This window comes from Trachypithecus francoisi, unplaced genomic scaffold, assembly GCF_009764315.1.
Source record: "Trachypithecus francoisi isolate TF-2019V2 unplaced genomic scaffold, Tfra_2.0 Lachesis_group4, whole genome shotgun sequence".
Lineage (NCBI taxonomy): Eukaryota > Metazoa > Chordata > Mammalia > Primates > Cercopithecidae > Trachypithecus > Trachypithecus francoisi.
This window is the reverse complement of record NW_022681469.1, coordinates 127,905,169-127,920,339: the sequence shown is the minus strand read 5'-3', so window position 1 is coordinate 127,920,339 and position 15,171 is coordinate 127,905,169. Positions and strand designations below refer to the sequence as shown.

At 37.5% G+C, this 15,171-nt stretch overlaps 1 protein-coding gene across 9 annotated transcripts in view; it reads right to left on the bottom strand.

The window, feature by feature from the left end:
• The window catches only part of BBS9 (Bardet-Biedl syndrome 9), a 602,892-nt gene that overhangs the window by 329,241 nt on the left and 258,480 nt on the right, over positions 1-15,171 (bottom strand). For all 9 annotated transcript variants that reach the window (XM_033193464.1, XM_033193468.1, XM_033193466.1 and 6 more), the window contains one exon: positions 1,260-1,432. In XM_033193464.1, the coding sequence (XP_033049355.1) occupies positions 1,260-1,432 (173 nt within the window). The remainder of the gene's footprint in view (positions 1-1,259; positions 1,433-15,171) is intronic.

The following is a 15,171-nucleotide window of genomic DNA, read 5'->3' as shown; positions in this document are numbered from 1 at the left end:
TTTCCGTGGACCCTTTCACAAATCACTACACTTCAGTTTCCAACAGTGAAGCAAGAATTTCTTAAAATATATCCCAAAGAACTGCAAAGATTCACATTCCATATGATACCTAAAAATACTCTTACAGACCATGTCAATTTTGGTGCTACAATTTGACCAAAGGCATGCATTCCTAGAAAATATTGTCATCACAGGTCATCATCATAGATGAGGAACTATGACATAATTATTCATAATTCAATTGTATATACCTGAAATTTTCTTTTTATGTTCACACTACATTAAAGAAGTCTTCACAGCTGAAAAGTCAATGCTCTTAGAATGTTCAATGGTTGACTGAAAAATTATATGACTGGTAATATTCTCTCTCTCTCTCTCTCTCTCTCTCTCCCCCCCCCCGCCCCCCACACACACTCCTAAACTGAAATGTAGTCCCCCTAAGAACCAATGCTTACTTGGATAATGTTCAAAATTCTCTCAAAATTCCCCTTTTGTATTGCCTATAGAGTCTGTTCATAGACTATATAAGTGGAGCCTGATACTTTAATACATGGGACTTTTAAAAAAAACTATGACTGTTACTGTCAAATCCACTCACAAAACAAGTATTTGGCTAGTCCCAAACATCAAATCAGTCTGCAGAAGATGAAGACATGTCAGCATTGAGATACTCAAGAGAATCTAACACAGGCTCTGAAAGCACTTTCAAAGAAGAAATGTAAAATATTCAGAGCCACAAAGTTACTGTTAGATCTCATTGATTCATATATTGAATCATTCAGCATTTACCAAGCACCCACTGTGCCAGATACGGGGGAATATTTTAAGTGTTAACCCTCATTCAGATGCAGAAGTTCTGGTATGCTTGTTAAACACTAAAAAGAAAAATCATTTTACTTTATAATCACACCTCATTTATGGCCTGCTAGAATTAGTTAGCCAAATGGTCTCTGATAAGCTCAAATAGTTTTAACACTGGGTTATTGGGGTCAAGGGTTAAGTCTCCATGTGGGAGAATTAAATCAGCTCTGTTCCAAGGCCAGACGACATGGTTAGCTCCAGGCAGCCACTTTGTAAATGTCTATAATTGATCACAAACTGGGCAAGTGGGCAGGAATGGATTCACAAAATCCACCATTCACATAAGAAAAATGAGAAGTACATAGCCTAATGGCATGTATACAGAATTCTTCTATAGCATATATTTCTCTTTCATATATTTAAGGATTATAGATTATGTGGGTTATGATCATACACACCTCAAAATGATGATCAATCAACTCAAAATATTCTTGAAGGGGCATAGATCCAGAAAAAGAACATGCAAAATCTTTGACTCCCTGTTTTTCAAAATATTCTTGAAGGCGAAGAGTAAGCTCATTGGTTATGAGCCAAAGATCTTCAAATTGTTCACTCTGAATGCGATATCGTTCTGAGAGAAAAAAAAAATTAAAGAAAAATGCTTAGTAACACAGAATTACTAGATAAAGCTACATGAATTATCAATAACCCTGACTTTAAAAGTTCAAAGATTTCATTTTTGTAACAAAGATATGATTCCACTGGCTTTATAAAAATACTTTCACTGCTTCATTGCTCCCTGCATGAACCACTTAACACTTTCAAATCTAATTCCAAAGGTAGGTGGTCACAGAGGCAAACTGTAAAGTATGGTCCTTTTTGTGATGTATCTTACACTAGGTGTCAGTACAATAAAAACACCCAAATTTGAGTCCTTTAAAAGGGCCTGTATTTAAAAAGAAAACAGCTATTGCAAGAATACAATTTGTTATCATTAGTATCATTTCAAAATGCTAAAGTAAAATAAAATGTATTCTATATAAAATTCAATATCCTGGATACTGTAATCAGCATAATTCATGGTAATCACGATCAAAGTTTTCTATTTTTCTAACAGTTCTTTAATTTGAAGAGAGATTTTGCAGTCAGAACCTTTTCTAAATATAAATCTTGTTTCCCTTTATTCTGAGACCTCAGCTCCACTATTCCAAGATGACCAATTTCTAGCTATGCTCTACCCTGAAAATGATGACAACAACAGTGACAATGATGCTAAGAGAGGTGGCAATAATACCTATGATAACAACAGCTATTATTTGTTGGGCACAAACTGTGTACCAAGAACTGTGACTACAATAGCCCCTTTTTATACAAAGGAAAATAAAGCACAGAGAGTTTCAGAGACTTGCCAAAGATTAAAAGCAATTAAACACCAGTGCTAGAATTAACAGTTCATCTCCTTCTGCCTAAATCCTGCTTCTTCATCAGGACCTGGCTTTAATCTCATCTACTCAAATCTTGATTTCTCTGATATCCATGGGAGTTCAATCTGCACCAGCCATATTTTAAGCACTTTACATTCACTTTCTCATTTAAACCCTAACAGCCCTATGAGAGAAACAGTGTTACTAGCCAGTTAGTAACAGAGTAGGCACTGGAACACTAGATAATAACCTTAACTGCCTCATAAGATTGTGTCTTCCTGAATTTATATAGAGACTTACTATGTCTACAGTTCCCTAGGCACTTAACTACATAAAACCAGGCATTCTTATATAACTTCCAAGATTATTACATTTGCTCCCTTTAAAAGAATTTTTTTTTCTTTTTTTCTTTTTTCTTTTTTTTTTTTTTGAGACAGGGTCTCACTCTGTTGCCCAGGCTGGAGTGCAGTGGCATGATCTCGGTTCACTGCAACCTCTGCTCCCCGGTTCAAGTGATTCTCATGCCTCAGCCTCCCGAGCAGCTGGGATTATAGGTACCCACAATGACATACAGCTAATTTTTGCATTTTTAGTAGAGATGGGGTTTCACCATGTTGGTCAGGCTGGTCTCGAACTCCTGACCTCGTGGTCCACCCGCCTCAGCCTCCCAAAGTGCTGGGATTACATGTATGAGCCACCACACCAGGTCAGGAATTATACATTTTTTTGAGATCTAGGACTAAGTCCTCTATTTCATTTAATTCACCACTTATTGACCACCTATTATGCAGATGTCATAAAGAGACACACTGGGAGTAGAAAGATGAACTGAATCTTCTTGTTTAGGGAATCTAAGATCTAGCTAGAGTAGCATGATACATAGACATAGAAAATATTTCTTTATGTTTCCCATGGTACTGTGGTAAATTTCATAAATGCAATTACTTCTTCAGATTGGTTATTAGGACTTCAATTTGTCATCTCCATCCAGAATTCAATAATATATCTCCTATCATCCCTAGTCATTCCCTTTTACAATGATAAAGAATAAAATATACTGGGTATGCTTGTCACAAACCATGCAAACACACTGGTCTTTGCTGCTGAAGTCATACCCCATTCCCCTTGAAGCTTCCCCACCCCTCCCTTCACCCCAGTCTTATTCTGGATGCTCAGTTCTGCCCATAATGCTGATTAGGTGTTTTCCTTAATCAAAGATAACACTTTTTAAAATAAATGCCACCAAATATTTACTTTTTAAAATAAATGACACTGAAGTGTTAATGCTTTAGAGACAGCACAGTTGTGGTGGGGCAGGGGTAGAGAGGTAGACTGGAGAATAATGATGACAAAGTACCATATAAACCTAGTCTTATCCATACTAAGCTTGAGATCCAACATATTAACTCTAGACTGTATTTATTTACTTTCATTCATTTACATAAGTCAGTGCAAGATGCTGGGGATAAAATCAGGAATAACGGAAGAAGAGCTTCTGCCCTCAAGGAGCTCCCAGGAGACTTGGAAAGAGAGCCTAATAGCAGAAAACTGAACACCGCTTCTGCCATCACTCTTCTGCCACCACTGATTCAGGACCAATCATTAGGGCTAACCATGCCACAGTGGTGCCAGGACTCCCCCCGAAGAAGATATACTACCATTTTCAAGTATAGGAAGGCCTATCACATAGCAGAAGCATTAGACAACAGCTAGAGAGATGCAAAGGGCACAATTCATGATAAGAACTATATCAACAATGATAGATGTTCACAGCTGCCTCAGGAAAAATTGCCATTGAAAGTGTTTTTCAGGCTCTGAACTCCCTGGTCTTTGGTATTTTCTTGAAAGTCCACCTGTGAGTTGCAGAACTTGGTGTGAACGAAAGATCATTTCATGAGGTACAGACCTGTCTCAGATCCTGTACCAGGATCCTTATATTTACGTGTGTCTGTCCATCCCGGGCAGCCCACATCTAGGTCCAGGTAACATCCTAGGCTTCTAGGGGTAGCTGAGTTTGGCCAGCTGTATCTCTTTCACAGCTTTGTGATCTCCCAGAACACTGGCTTCAAATCCTGTTGTACCAGGCCTTGTGGTTGTAGCAGATGTAGATGAAAAAGTGGCACACTGCAGTGATCCTGGCCTGAGAAGACAGTGAGATGTGGTAGTGGCTCTCAAAGTCACAAAGCCAGATGTGGTGGTGGTGGCAGGTATGGGCCAAATTGCTCAAGACATACATATTGGCACTGCCACAATTGACCACAGTTACCCTCACTACAGGCAGCTTCTGCAGAGCCACCGTCTTGATGATGAGTGTGTTGTCCCCCACAGAGGTCTACACCAGTGGCAAGAGATTCTGCACTGTGAAGTCCAGGCAGGGCCCATGTCCTCCCACTACACCCTTTGCAGCAAGGAAAAGGTCTTGTCCTGGGTAGGTAATTCCTTCCAGGCTTGGAACTCTTCCAGTAGTGTCACATCCACCTCCTTGTCCAAGGGGAAGGCATGTCTCACAGTGGGGCACAAGGTCAAAGAGAAGGCACTGCTGGTGCTCCTAGGTTGGCAGTGGGCCTTGCACAGCCCACCCTTAATGCGGCTCAGCAGGTGAAGGTGGAGCTTCCAGTTGGGAGAGGCTGGTGTGGACATGATGACCAGTGTCTTCACGCTGTCATCTCTGCCTGCAGCAGACTATCTTTCCCCAGGCCTCCTCATTCAGCTGTGTTTCTGACACTGCCTACTGCATGTTGGCTTCCCACACCATCTTGTGGGCTTCCTCAGACAGGCTGGCCATCAGCTCCCCCAGCTCCTGCACTAGGAACAGCTGCTCACAGTCTTCGTCCTTCAGCTGCAGCTCCTTGTGGGCTTTGTGCAGCTTCTCCTTCAGGAGCTCAGAGCCCATCTTGTGAATTCCTATGGAGATCCTGTAGGAATGAATACCTGCCAAAAGCATTAAAGAGCTTCCACCAGGTTTGTAAGGTTGAACAGGATCCTTTACAACTCCCAGATTTTGAGACTTCTGCTTTAATACGCTCATTTCCTTTCACATATACGTACCTTTAAATAAAACACTTAAAACAATGCTTGACATATTAAGCACTCAATAAATGTTACTTATTGTCATTATAGTTTTCATCACTTTCCCCAATTGTTGTAAAATAAAGGGCAGAGATATCATACATTTCTTTGAACCTACACAGCACCTAGCTAATCAAGTAACTTTCACATAGCAGATACAAAACAAGTATCTTTAATAAAATGTTTTCTTTAGCATAGAATTTACTGTCATTTCAAATATAGCTGTAAAATTGTTACAGAAATTTCACAGTGCTAATTTTTCAAAGAAAATTCAATTCATTCAGTTTCTAGAAGGATTCTGAATAAGCTTCCACATGCAGATAGAAAAAACTTGGGGTTAGCCTAACTATAAGAATAAGAATAAAATTCCTTATATATGATATAAAATAAAGCTGTAGAGAGGAATTTATTCCATTCAACTATAAATTTTCAATGAAAATGTCTTACAAATCTTAAAAAAGATAAACATAAACAACTAGGATTATTATGACATGTTTAAAAGAACTATATCATCTGGCCCCAGAAGTAAAAACACACATATATAATTAAAGGTACCCGAATGAAGTAAAGGAGAAAGCCATGGGGAAATCTATGAGAAGAGCATTGCAAGACAAATGAACTGTAAGGACAAAGGCACTGAGGCAGAAATGTGTTTATAGAACACAGAGGAGGAACGTAGTATGTCTGAAATGGAGTAAGCAGCTTTTTTGCTGCGCTATAACAAGACATTACACCAGCTTCTGTTAAATCACCCATGTAGGTATTGCAAAAACATCTGGAAACAAGGCATGTTCAGGTACGTCCAGGCAAGCCTATCCACCATAAGTTAGTCTGAAAATTGATCAGAATTTATCACTGGGGAAAAAACATGGACATGATTCTCAGCAGAACACCAATAGTATGCCCAAGCTCAGCTGGCCAGAGCTGAGTTCTTGATGAGGAAAGACAAACCCAATTAGGACCTCCTCCAACACCTCAGTGAAACTGCTAGGCTGAGTCTTCACTCACAGCTTACACTGGGCATGTGTGTTGTATAAAAGAAAATGGGGGATGCCGTGGGCTAACCAAGAAAGGCAGCAGTGCCCCAAACTCTTCCCCCAGCGAGGTCAAGTGCCTGCTTCAGCTGCCTTTGGAGCTCCTTCCTTCTACTGTCCTGACAAACAAACAAAAAAAAATCTCTAACAAAATGAACTGTGAACAAGTCTAAGCTTTTCTCTTCTCCTTTTATAAAAATTTGGATTACCGCGACAGGGGCCTGTGAGCTCTCCGAAAGACCCATCTCAATCCCCCATCTTGGGCAAAGACTTCCCTCTCTAAAGATAAAGTAACAGAGAAACATCACATGCAGTAGGGTCAAAGGAAAGCGACAAATCAAAGGGTTGAAATTCTCTTTATAAAAGAGAGGTAATGGAGGACAATTCTTGTTTATAGTTTAAATAAGACTCAAGGTAACACTGCATCGATTCATTTATTCACAAAAGATTGCTGAGTGATAAGTGCTAGGGAGACATTACTGAACAACACATACATTACCCTAGTCCTCATTCTAGTGAGAAGGGCAGAAAATAAACAAGTGAATAACATATGAAACAGAACCTATGAAAATACTATGATGCAGAAACAAAGGTGCTGTAATAAAGACAAATGGGTGGCCTTTCTTGAGATGCTATGGTCGGGAAAGGCCACATTGAGAAGGCGATGTCAGTGATAGTACTAACGGTAGTAAGGATGAAAATAATACCAGTAGCCAAAATTTACCTAGCACTTACAATGCATCAGGAAATTATTACATGCTTTTTAGGGGTTATTTCATTTGGATTCATATATAATATTACAGTTCTATTTTATGGCCATTTAATAAATTTTTTAATGGTTATGTAATTTGTCCAAAGTCATTCAGAAGAATTTTAAGCTAGAGCTGGGATCTAAACTATCAATTTGAGTCTACACCTCACTTTCCTAATGATTTTGTACATAAAGCCAAGAGCCGAATCAGGAACACAATCCCATTCATAATTACCATAGAAAGAATAAAATATCTAGAAATACACTTAACAAGGGAGGTGAAAGATCTCTACAATAAGAATCTACAAAAGCACTGCTCAGATAAATTGAGATGACACAAACAAATGGAAAAACATTCCGTGCTCAGGGACAGGAAGAAAATATCATCAAAATGGCCATACTACCCAAAGTGGTTTACAGATTCAATACTATTCCTATTAAACTACCAATGACATTCTTCACAGAGCTAGAAAAAATTATTTTAAAATCCATATAGAACAAAACAAGATAACTAATAGCCAAGGTAATCCTAGGCAAAATGAACAAAACTGGAAGCACCACATTGCCCTACTTCAGACTATATTACAGGGCTACAGTAAACAAAACAGCATCATACTGGTACAAAACCAGACACGTCAACCAACAGAACAGAAGAGAGAGCCCAGAAATAATGCTGAACACCTTCAACCATCTAATCTTCAACAAAGCTGACAAAAACACACAAATGGTGCCGGAATAACTGGCTCGCAATATGCAAAAGATTGAAACTGGACTCCTTCCTTACACCACATACAAAAATCAACACAAGATGGGTTAAAGACTTAAATGTAAAACCCAGATCTATAAAAATCCTGGAAGAAAACCTATAAAATACCATTCTGGGCATAGGAATTGGTAAAGATTTCATGACAAAGACACCAAAAGCAATTGCAACAAAAGCAAATATTGACAAATACTATCTAATTAAACAAAGAGCTTCTGCACAGCAAAAGAAATTATCAACAGAGTATACAGATGACCTACAAAATAAGAGAAAACATTTGTAAACTATGCACTGGGGAAAGTTTAATATCCAGAATCTATAAGGAACTTAAACAAATTTACCAGAAAAAAAAAAAAAACAACCCCATTAAAAAGTGAGCAAAGGATATGAACAGACACTTTTCAAAGAAGACATACATATGGCCAACAAGCATATGAAATAATACTCAATATCACTAATCATTAGAGAAATGCAAATCAAAGCCAAAATGAGATACCACGTCATACCAGTCAGAAGTGTTAATATTAAAAATAAGTCAAAAAAGAACAAAGGCTACCAAGATTGCAGAGAAGAAAGAATGCTTATACACTGCTAGTGGTGGTATACCTTAAGTTCAACCCTTGTGGAAAGCAGTATGGGAATTCCTCAAAAAACTAAAACATAACTGCCATTCGACCCAGCAATCTCATCACTGGGCATACGCAAAAAGGAATATAAATCGTTCTACCATAAAGATACATGCACACATAAGTTTACTGCAGCATTATTCACAATAGCAAAGAATCAACCTAAATGTCCATTGACAATAGACTGGATAATGGAAATGTGGTAGGGATACATCATAGAATACTATGCAGCCATAATAAAGAACATGATCATGTCCTTTGCAGAAACATGAACGAAGCTGGTGGCCAATATTCCTAGCAAACTAATGCAGGAACAATAACAACAACAAAAAAACAAATACTGCATATCCTCACTTATAAGTAGGAGCTAAATGATGAGAACACATGGACACAAGGAAAAAAACAAGACACACCGGGGCCTACCTCAGGGTGGAGGGTGGGAGGAAGGAGAGAATCAGGAAAAAATAATTATCAGGTACTATGCTTAGAACCTGGGTGAGAAAAATAATCTGTACAGCAAACCCTCCTTACACAAGTTTACTTATACAACAAACCTGCACATGTACCACTGAACCTAAAAGTTTTTTTAATGTAAAACTCATAATAAACATTTAAAAAGGTATTATATTTTCAGTAACTTAAAATTTTTAGTTTCTGTTTCTTTCTTATTTTTTCATCAACATATACAAAAGAAAAACAAAAAACAATTTTTCTGGAATAAAAAATTCACCATTAAGATGAGTGCAATGACTCACACCTGTCATCCCAGCACTTTAGGAGGCTGAGAAAGGCAGATTGCCCGAGCTCAGGAGTTCAAGACCAGCCTGGGCAACATGGTGAAATCCCATCTTTACTAAAATACAAAAAATTAGCTGGGCATAGTGGCGCACACCTGTAAGTCCCAGCTACTCAGGAGGCTGAGGCACGAGAATCAGTTGAACTGGGAGGCAGAGGCGGCACTGAGCCAAGATCGTGACTGTACTCTAGCCTGGTGACAGAGTAAGACTCTGTCTCCAAAAAAGAAAGAAAGAAAGAAAGAAAAAATTGCAATTAGTCTTGGAATTTATAAACACAACAACATTTTTTACTTTTGTTAGATTACCATAAATCCAAAGAATCAATGAGTCCAAGATTTATAAAGTATTATTTTGATTACTAAACATTTTCTCAGTGTTAGTACTCCAAGATGGTTAATACTACCCTTGGAGACTTTCCAGAGTATATATTTCATGGATGGAGAAATGAATTTTTCGATTTACAATATAACATAAAAGAACCTGTACTTTAAAATGAGCCCTTAAAATATTAGTAATCAAAATAGCTGTCAAAATGAACATCCAATTTGTTTATCTCTTTTCTTTTGTATCTTGCAATAGCAGTTCAGTGAAAATAACCACTTCAGTTTCCAAATAAAACAAATTTAGATGATCAGAGCCTAGACAATTTCCATAACACTCTATTATAAATGGACAAAAGAATATATTTAATTAAGGAAGGTACAAAAATGCATCACATCAGTCTTTATGTGTCAGAACATCTCAAGTTCATCAATATAATGTTTGTATTCATATCATAAACAGTGAACTATACGATTCATGCTATTTGGAAATTTTGAAACGTGAGACAGAAAAGCAGATTGAGGAAATAAACTATTTCAGTAGGTTTTTTTTTTTTGAGACAGAGTCTCACTGTTGTTGCCCAGGCTGGAGTGCAATGGAGTGATCTCAGCTCACTGCAAACTCCGCCTCCCAAGTTCAAGTGATTCTCCTGCCTCAGCCTCCCGAGTAGCTGGCATTACAGGCATGTATCACCATGCCCGGCTAATTTCGTATTTTTAGTAGAGGCAAGGTTTCTCGATGTTGGTCAGGCTGGTTTCTAACTCCCGACCTCAGGTGATCGACCCACACCCACCTCGGCCTCCCAAAGTCCTGGGATTACAGGCGTGAGCCACTGCGCCGACTTTCAGTAGGTTTAATATTTTAAATATACAGCCTCTTCAATATTAGAAACTAAGGATGGTTTCTTAACACTTACTTTTCAACAGGCTTTTTCCAAGCTAGATTTATATAATATTCTCATTGTCACTTAATAATATTGCTAAGAATTTTTAAAATAAATATTAACAGTAATATTATATTGATGAATCACTGTATAAGTTAAACTATTCACAGGGGCATGAGGTGGGCATCAGTTGACCTTAGATTTGGTCATTATACTTGTCCCTACGTTTCCTGACCTCATTAAAGGACTGTCACAGAGCCACTACCACATGAACTTTCAGCACACAAGAAAATTCACTGATCCTTTGAAACTTCATGCTTTATCAAGCATCAGCATATACTTTCCCCTCTTCCTAGAATGACCTCCATCTGATAATCTCCTACTCATTCCTTAAGACCCTCTACAAATAAAATTTCTATGGAGTTTCAACCCTTTGGGATACAACAGCACTAAAAAACATGCTTCTATAAGCACATCAAGCATTCTATTATTGGTTCTCTTTACCTGTTTGTCTCTCCCATTAGTGTAGGAGCGCCACAAGAGCCACAACAGTGTTTATAGCTAACATGTCTGCTGAACGAAAAAGGAATAAATGTATTGTCTACCAAGATGAAGTAACATACTACTCCCATTTCCTTTTTCTCCAGGTATTTTGTATAACACAGTTCAAGATAACATATGCTTTCTTTTGGAAGATGCAAAAGAAATCCTATTTCAAGACCCAACAATTTTTCACATATGTGACTGCAATCCTTCTATTATACCTGAAAGCGAAATAATCAAAATGAACACCAAAAAAAAAGGACTTTTAAACTTGACTTTATTCAATTCAATCACTCTAGCATGTTAAAAATCTTTCAGGATATTGAAACATCCAATGTATTAGTTATCTTTTCCATTTTTCAAACACCTACCTGAGGCTATGCTAATTTGATACACATTAGGTTCACTGTATTCAAAATGCTCAGGACCAGAAGTGTTTTGGATTTCAGATTTTTTCAGATTTTGGGATATGTGTATTATATACTTAAGCAGTTAGGCATTCCAAATCCAAAAATCCAAAATCCAAAATGCTCCAAACTTCCAAACTTTTTGAGCACTTTGGATTTTGAATTATTAGATTTGGGATGCTTGACCTGTATTTGCAATTGGTTAACCCTACTTTGTGACACTGAGGGTATGTGTCTATTCAGCATTCTTTGCAGATTTTCAACTTAGCAAGACACAGCATTCTAAGTTGAAATCTTGGAGAAAACTTCTGCATTGTCATCTATCATCCAATAATTTTGATGAAAAACTAAATGCCATCTTGATTCATATCCCTTGAGTAACTTGTTTTTTTTCTTTCTAAAGTAGAAATTATATCTGACACTATAGAAATACAAGGAATCATTAAACTGTTATGAAAATGCTAGGAAGAAACAGAAAATCTGAAAAGACCAATAACAAGTAAGAAGATCGAATCAGTTATACAAAGTCTCCTACCAAAGAAAAGCCCAGGACTTGATGGCTTCACTGCTGAATTCCATCAAACATTTAAAGAAGAATTAATAACAATTCTACTCAAACTATTCCAATATATCAAAGAGAATGGAATGCTTTCAAATTTCAATCTATGAGGCCAACATTATTCTGATACCAAAATCAGACAAGGACATAACAAAAGAAGGAAACTGCAGGTCAGTATCCCTGATGAACTAAGACGCAAAAATCCTCAACAGAATACCAGCAAACCAAATTCAACACAGCACATTAAAAAGATCATTCACTATGATCAAGTGGGATTCATTCCATGGATGCAAGGATGGTTTAACATAAGCAAATCAATAAGCATGATATATCATATTAACAGAATGAAGGGCAAAAACCATACGATTATTTCAACAGATGCAGAAAAAGTATTTGACAAATTCAACGTCCTTTCATGATTAAAAAAATGAAACTCAATAAATTAAGTACACAAGGAATGTACCTCAATTCAAATAGGCATTTTCAATATCCACAACTGTGATACCTCATTTTCTTTCTTTCTTTTTTTTCTTTTTTTTTTGAGATGGAGTCTCGCCCTGTTGCCCAGGCTGGAGTGCAATGGCATGATTTCAGCTCACTGCAACTTCCACCTCCCAAGTTCAAGCAATTCTCCTGCCTCAGCTTCCCAATTAGCTGGGATTACAGGCACCTGCCACCATGCCAGGCTAATTGTTTTTTTTTTTTTTTTTTTTTGTATTTTTAGTAGAGACAGGGTTTCACCATGCTGGCCAGGCTGGTTTCGAACTCCTGACCTCAGGCAATCCACCCGCCTCAGCCTCCCAAAGTGCTGGGATTACAGGTGTGAGGCACTGTGCCTCATCAAGTGATACCTCATTTTCTTGAAATCCCTGTCCCCATTAGTCTTCTATCCACTTTAGCAACCCACTCCCCCAATGATGAGCTTGCCATTATCAGAATCTGCAACCTCTCTGAACTCCTGTTCTCAATATCTGATCCATTGTCTGACCACTACCTTTTTTTTTTAACCTAGTTCACTTGCTCTATAACTCCTTCTACTTCCTCAAACTTTCAAGAATTTTGATCAGATGAACCCATTAATTTTTCACCATGTATCAGTTTTCGCTAATCTTCACTTATTTCCTTACCATCTCAGATTTGGTAGTCCATTATGATAATCAGTCTCATAAAAACATTTTATCTGTAATTCTATTTTAAAATCTGAGCCGTTTTTAGTTGCTTAGATGCTGATAAACAAATCACTTCCAGGGAAAATCACCTAATAAGGATGCCTGGTTTCAATTCAAAATGTACTATCTCAAACTCTAGATGGGGATTCCACAATGCCTGTTTCCCTCATGAGTTTGCTTTCTTATTTTCACACTATTTTTTGTTCAGATTTATACATCATCAAAGCTCCTTTATCTCTCCACTAACAAATCTACGAAGTCTCCCTAGATGTACATACGATCCCACCTGTTACAGAGAAGTTACAAAGGCCTGTTCCTCAACCCCTCCCGCTAGCTTCTGCATCCCATCCCCTCTCTTCCTCAAGGACTTCATTATGATCTGCTTCTCTTTCCTGATCATCAACCTCTCCCACTGAATTCAATCATTTAAATTAATATTCAAACGTGTTCTAATATTGCTCCTTTAAAAACAAAATACACACCTCCTTCATCCTATTTCTCAATTCTGAGTTACTGAAATTAGTTGCTCAATTCTTATTGAAAAACATTAGAAAATGAAAATTTGCAAAACTAGATACTCAAAATTTATCCTTAGATCAGGCTGCAGCTCAGACCACAATGATTTGGACTCAGGCAGATTTATGTTTCATAAATGGAGTTTTATCATTACTTTCTAAAGTTCTGTGAAATTTGTTTCTCATAATTACATAAGCATAATCTTTATAATTACATAAACTATAGAGATATTATTGAAGGAATTGTCTTTTTGAATATTCATAAGGGGAATTTCATCTCTGACTCAGCATCAGCAAAGGGTGTGCATCTCCTCAACAAAAGATTTAACATTTTGAACACTCTGAAAATGGAAACTAAATGATTACTTATTATTTTAGGTGACTAGCACCTTTTTGATCATACAGTATGCATTTCTGAGTATTAATCTTATTTCTACCTTTATTAGTGCCCTGATTTTCTCTTTCTGTTTTCTTGAAATACTTATTTTCTCTTTTCATATTTTGGATACTTTTAAACTCTTCTAAATTCTTTAAGAAGCAAGTAGAACAAGGCAATGTACAAATAGAGACTAAAGATAAAAACAGAACTAGAGAGAGGCAAGACTAAGAAAAGTATAGAAGCAGAAAGGGGCAGAAGAGACTAGGGAGAGAGAGGTAGTAGTGTTTGTTGTTATGGTCATAAGTCACTATGTGGATCTGGATCTTAGGAAAGCAGCATAAGAATATATACATATTTAGACAATAGCATATTTTTCTGAAATCCCATTATACTGAATCACTCAAAATTATAGACATCCATGCAGAAATATCTTTTATATATATATATATTTATTATACTTTAAGTTCTAGGGTACATGTGCATAACGTGCAGGTTTGTTATATATGTATACTTGTACCATGTTGGTGTGCTGCACTCATCAACTTGTCAGCACCCATCAATTCGTCATTTATATCAGGTATAACTCCCAATGCAATCCCTCCCCCCTCGCCCCTCCCCATGATAGGCCCCGATGTGTGATGTTCCCCTTCCCGAGTCCAAGTGATGTCATTGTTCAGTTCCCACCTATGAGTGAGAACATGCGGTGTTTGGTTTTCTCTTCTTGTGATAGTTTGCTAAGAATGATGGTTTCCAGCTGCATCCATGTCCCTACAAAGGACGCAAACTCATCCTTTTTGATGGCTGCATAATATTCCATGGTGTATATGTGCCACATTTTCTTAATCCAGTCTGTCACAGATGGACATTTGGGTTGATTCCAAGTCTTTGCTATTGTGAATAGTGCCGCAATAAACATGCGTGTGCATGTGTCTTTATAGCAGCATGATTTATGATCCTTTGGGTATATACCCAGTAGTGGGATGGCTGGGTCATATGGTACTTCTAGTTCTAGATCCTTGAGGAATCACCATACTGTTTTCCATAATAGTTGAACTAGTTTACAATCCCACCAACAGTGTAAAAGTGTTCCTATTTCTCCACATCCTCTCCAGCACCTGTTGTTTCCTGAC